Here is a 2099-nt window from a genome sequence, read left to right as displayed (position 1 = left end):
ATCCCGGCCGTGTTTTTATAACCGATAAAGGCAAGTTAACCATGCTTTACCCCCAGATTTAGGTCATTTTAAATAGAAAAAAAAAATCATAATCATCAATCGATTGATTGATTGATTGATTGATGTCATATTGAGTAGGCCTATATCATAGCTTTTACCCTTGGGGATACACGATCGACATGATCACATACAGGTTAATGGATAAAAACAAGACTTGACTCATTCAGTTCTGTGCCGTTTATTGAGAAATGTTATTCAGACATCATGCATAAGTTGGTTAGGGGTGCCGCACAGTCTTGCCCATGGATGCCCACTGGAAGTTTAGCGGTACTTCTCAGCAAGAGCCAGGGCCAAGTTCTGAAAAAACTTGTCAACTGACACGTGAACATCTGGGGTGAATTCTCCAGGGAAGAGCATGGCGATGACCACTATGAGGTTGTGTGCGAAGATCTAGAAAAGGAACAAAGAGCTATTACTACATGTCAATGTTGAGTAGACTTGTAGTGCTATTGTTTTGGTGTAGGCTACCTTGAAATTGGCTGGGTCGATACGCAGCTTGAAAGCATGAAGTTCGCTCAGGGCGGCCAGACCTCCCACAAGGTCGTCTATTTTTGTAACGGCTTCGCCGACGGCACCCATGATAACCTTGCCGTGCTTCCTCACTGGAGCAGAGCCGGGGCTCAGGTCAGCCCAGTGAGAGAAGTAGGTCTTGGTCTGAGGGTAGACGGTCAGCATTCTGAAGAAGAACATAACAACAATAATCATTTGGGTAATCTAAACATTAGGCTATTCTTGAATGTATAGAGATAAAAACATTAACGTTTTGTGTTGTTTAGCAAAGTTATTTAACAAGTTTCTATAAAACTCCGTTAATAATCTTAACTTAAATAGAAAGACAATAGGTCAGAATTACGTACCTGGCGAGGGCTTCAGCGCCGATCTCATCGGCCTTAGGGCTGATCTTACCCCAGATGCCCTTCACCGTAGCCTTGTCCTTATCAGAGAGACTCATCTTTTTTTTTTCTCAAGTTAGATCGTCTTCAGAAAAAACGGTGCTGGCGAAAATGGGATTTTGTTCCACTTTTTATATAAAACTTAAGACGGGCACACCCATGCAATCGATCCAAACCACACCTCTTCAACGCTTTTCTGCTGATCTCTAACCTGTGGTGTCCAATCAAAAACATGCCAATTTTGTGCTTCTTGTTTAATGAAGATAACGATTTTCTTTCTTTCATTCTTGATGCACTTAAAGTTCTATAGGCCTACGCATTTTTACAAAGATGTGTGTAAATTAAATGACAATTCAATGACAAATATGAAATGTTTTTTTCATTATTTTTTCAATTGATCATAAATAAATATTCATTTTCATGTTTAAACTTATGAATCATAATTAACACGTTGTTTAAATGAACTGAATCCAAAATACCCAATGTGTGGATTTTTCTGAGAAATGGTTTCATTTCTAATCAAATTCATTCTAAATCATAAAGTTAATTTCAAAATCATCAACTAAATATGCTTGCAAAATAACTACATTAATCTTTTTATACATTGTAATCAAAATAGCAATTTGGAAAGGTGCTGTTCCCTATACACACAAAAAATAAGCCTTTTTTTAAGATTTACGAATTTCAATTGTAGGTAAAACTCTCATCTAATTTAATTGAATAATCCTCAGTTCCTCACATATTATTCATATTATGGATTAAGAATTTGAAATGAGAAAACTAGAGCTAGAGCTTAATAAAACATTTTGTATACATATTAATGGAACAAGGGAATGGATTTAGTTTATGTAGTTTTCGTATTCATACGTAAAAAAACGTTATTTATTTGTTATTTACGAATACGTATCACATACGCTAAATGTGCTTCATTCCTTTGTTCCATTAAGATTTATACAAAATGTTTTATTAAGCTCGATTTTTACTTATTTAAAATTCTTAATCCATAATATGAATGATATTTAAGTATTATTCAATTCAATTTGATGAAATTTTACTATAGGCCTACAATTGAAATTCGTAAATCTTACAAATGCATATTTTTGTGTGTAGGTATTTCAACTAAAAACAACTAGCTACATTTTATTG

At 35.0% G+C, this 2099-nt stretch overlaps 1 protein-coding gene across 1 annotated transcript; it reads right to left on the bottom strand.

The window, feature by feature from the left end:
• Nucleotides 1–222: 222 nt before the first annotated feature.
• On the bottom strand, nt 223–1050 carry LOC130086934 (hemoglobin subunit alpha-like). The gene is made up of 3 exons (XM_056253177.1): nt 918–1050; nt 529–736; nt 223–450 (listed from the first exon to the last, which is right to left on the bottom strand). Exons 1-3 carry the CDS (start codon nt 1010–1012, stop codon nt 322–324), a joined length of 432 nt encoding a protein of 143 aa, XP_056109152.1. The 5' UTR covers nt 1013–1050; the 3' UTR covers nt 223–321.
• Between the last annotated feature and the right edge of the window lie 1049 nt (nt 1051–2099).

The sequence above is a fragment of the Rhinichthys klamathensis genome, unplaced genomic scaffold (genome assembly GCF_029890125.1).
Source record: "Rhinichthys klamathensis goyatoka isolate OS25496 unplaced genomic scaffold, OSU_Roscu_1.1 h1tg000004l_1, whole genome shotgun sequence".
NCBI lineage: Eukaryota > Metazoa > Chordata > Actinopteri > Cypriniformes > Leuciscidae > Rhinichthys > Rhinichthys klamathensis.
Note: the sequence above shows the minus strand (reverse complement) of the source record. Positions and strands in the feature narration are given on the sequence as shown.